General features: G+C 41.0%; 1 protein-coding gene across 1 annotated transcript in view; it reads right to left on the bottom strand.

The window, feature by feature from the left end:
• The window catches only part of LOC113805028 (uncharacterized), a 17,032-nt gene that overhangs the window by 8,320 nt on the left and 6,212 nt on the right, over positions 1 to 2,500 (bottom strand). Inside the window, exon 2 of the mRNA XM_027355942.2 lies at positions 558 to 723. Within this exon, the coding sequence (XP_027211743.2) occupies positions 558 to 644 (87 nt within the window). The 5' untranslated portion in view covers positions 645 to 723. The remainder of the gene's footprint in view (positions 1 to 557; positions 724 to 2,500) is intronic.

Below are 2,500 nucleotides of genomic sequence, written 5' to 3'. Positions count from 1 at the left end.
CTGTATCACCAACCTTCCATCACAATACATCACAACATAACTTAAAACACATAACACCACATCCCAACAAAACTAAACAATATACCACACCATATCCCAGCATAACATCACATCATATCCCAACATAGCTCAACACCACACCACATCCCAGCATAACTCAACACCATGCACCTCATCACAAAATAGCATTACACCACACTACACCCAAACATAGCATAATAACATACCACACCACATCCCAACATAGTTTAACACCACATCCCAACATAACATCACCACATCACATCCCAGCATAGCTCAACACCACACTACACCCCGAACATAACGTAACAACATACCACACCACATCCCAACATAGTTCAACATCACATCCCAACATATCTCAACACCGCATCGCATCCCAACATAACACCACAACACATCCCAAAGTAGCATCACACCACACTACACCCCAACATAACGTACCAACATACCACACCACATCCCAACATAACAACACCACACCACATCCCAACATAACACCACAACCCAACACATACAACGCCACACCAACCAACCTTCCTACTCGCTTCCTCCTTCTTCGAGTAGGAAGACGTAGAGGTCACGGCGGGGGCATCCGAGGTCGACCTCAGCCTTCCGAACATCTTTTGGCTGTTTCGACGAGCTATCTTGAAGGATGAGGTAATAGCTCCCTTGATCTGCGTTCTCTTGCTCCTGAAGGCTCTGAAGGAGAGGAGAGGTCGAGGAGGAGGTGGAGTTCGATGTCGAGGAGGAAGTGGAGTTGTGGATGTCGAGGAGGAGGTGGAGTATAGATATATATTCGTCAGAAATAGAAACATATATTCGTCAAAAAAAAAAAAATATATATATATATATATATATATATATATATATATATATATATATATATATATATATATAGAGAGAGAGAGAGAGAGAGAGAGAGAGAGAGAGAGAGAGAGAGAGAGAGAGAGAGAGAGAGAGAGAGAGAGAGAGAGAGAGAGAGAGAGCATAGAAATTTATATCATCGTTAGAAATACACGAAATACGTCTATTTCTGATGAAGCAATAATCCAAACCAGGCAGATCCATCTCTTGTATTGAAGAGATATTAATTTTCATTCATACCTTTTCTTTGTATGATGGAAACTAGGAGCTGGGTGTGAAGTTCTATGAAGAGGTTTGTGGTATGAAAGGTACTAGGTGCCAGGTGAAGTTATGTGTCGAGATCTGCGGCATGGTAGGTACCAGGTAAAGTTATTTAGCGAGGTATATGGTATGATGGGTACCAGGTGAAGTTTTGTGTCGAGATCTGTGGCGTGGCAGGTACCAGGTAAAGTTATTTAGCGAGGTATATGGTATGATGGGTACCAGGTACCAGGTGAAGTTGCTTGTTGGAATTTATGGTATGGTAGGGACTTGGGTATTAAATATTAAGTGATGGTATTTCTTGGTTAGGTGGCGAGGGAGGTGAAGAATGAAGATATTTTTTTGTTTTCCGTTGTTGATAGAAAAAAATGGTGTATTTTGGTAATGAAGACTTCACAGGTGATATACAGGCTCAAGGGAAATGAAAAATAACAAACTTCAGTATTTCTAAAGTTGTCCTAGAGCAAAGTAACTAAGAGTAACTTCCTATAATTTGAAATGAAAATTTAACAAACCAGTATTTCATCTCTAAAGTTGCCCTATAACCAAAAAGCTAAGAGAACTTCCCCTCTACACCAAACACAACCTAAACACAGAATAACCCCATGCAAAAAAAAAAAAAAAAAAAAAAAAAAAAAAAAAGAAAGAAAGAACAAAAAAAGAAAAAAATATATACAAAAAATGCCCCTTCTAAAAATCCCCCAGCTCTTACGTCCTTCTAAACGGCACGTAGTAAAACCTTAGTATCGGAGCGGCAGTTTCCCTTTAGAATAATACACAGCATAGGCCCCTTTCTCGTTACGTTCAAAGGGCCCCCTCGGTATCAGGCAGCGAGACCCCTTTCACTCACAGGCAAAGAGACTCGACTGAGCAACAACATTAATTGGGGAGAAACTGCAGTCAGAAGTGAAAGAACATTCGAGTGTGGAAAATGTGGCATTTATGGAAGAAGGGAGAGAGAGGATGGAGGTGAGATGTCGTAGAAGAGGAGGATGAGAGGGAGATAGGAGGAGGGAGAAAGAGAGGAAGAGAAAAAGGGAGGCGGGGAGGGAGGAAGAGAGGTAGATAGATAGATAGACATATATATATATATATATATATATATATATATATATATATATATATATAGAGAAAGAGAGAGAGAGAGAGAGAGAGAGAGAGAGAGAGAGAGAGTGAGAGAGAGAAAGAGAGAGAGAGAGAGAGACAGACAGAGAGAGAGAGAGAGAATGAGAGAGAGAGAGAGAGAGAATGCCACGGGTTCTGAGAAGGTGAGTCTACACTATGCAACACCTCCAACAACTGCACTGTGCAGACACTGGGCTACACATTCACACACACAATCGAACACACA

The sequence above is a fragment of the Penaeus vannamei genome, chromosome 19, assembly GCF_042767895.1.
Source record: "Penaeus vannamei isolate JL-2024 chromosome 19, ASM4276789v1, whole genome shotgun sequence".
NCBI lineage: Eukaryota > Metazoa > Arthropoda > Malacostraca > Decapoda > Penaeidae > Penaeus > Penaeus vannamei.
This window is presented reverse-complemented; position numbering and strand designations above follow the sequence as displayed.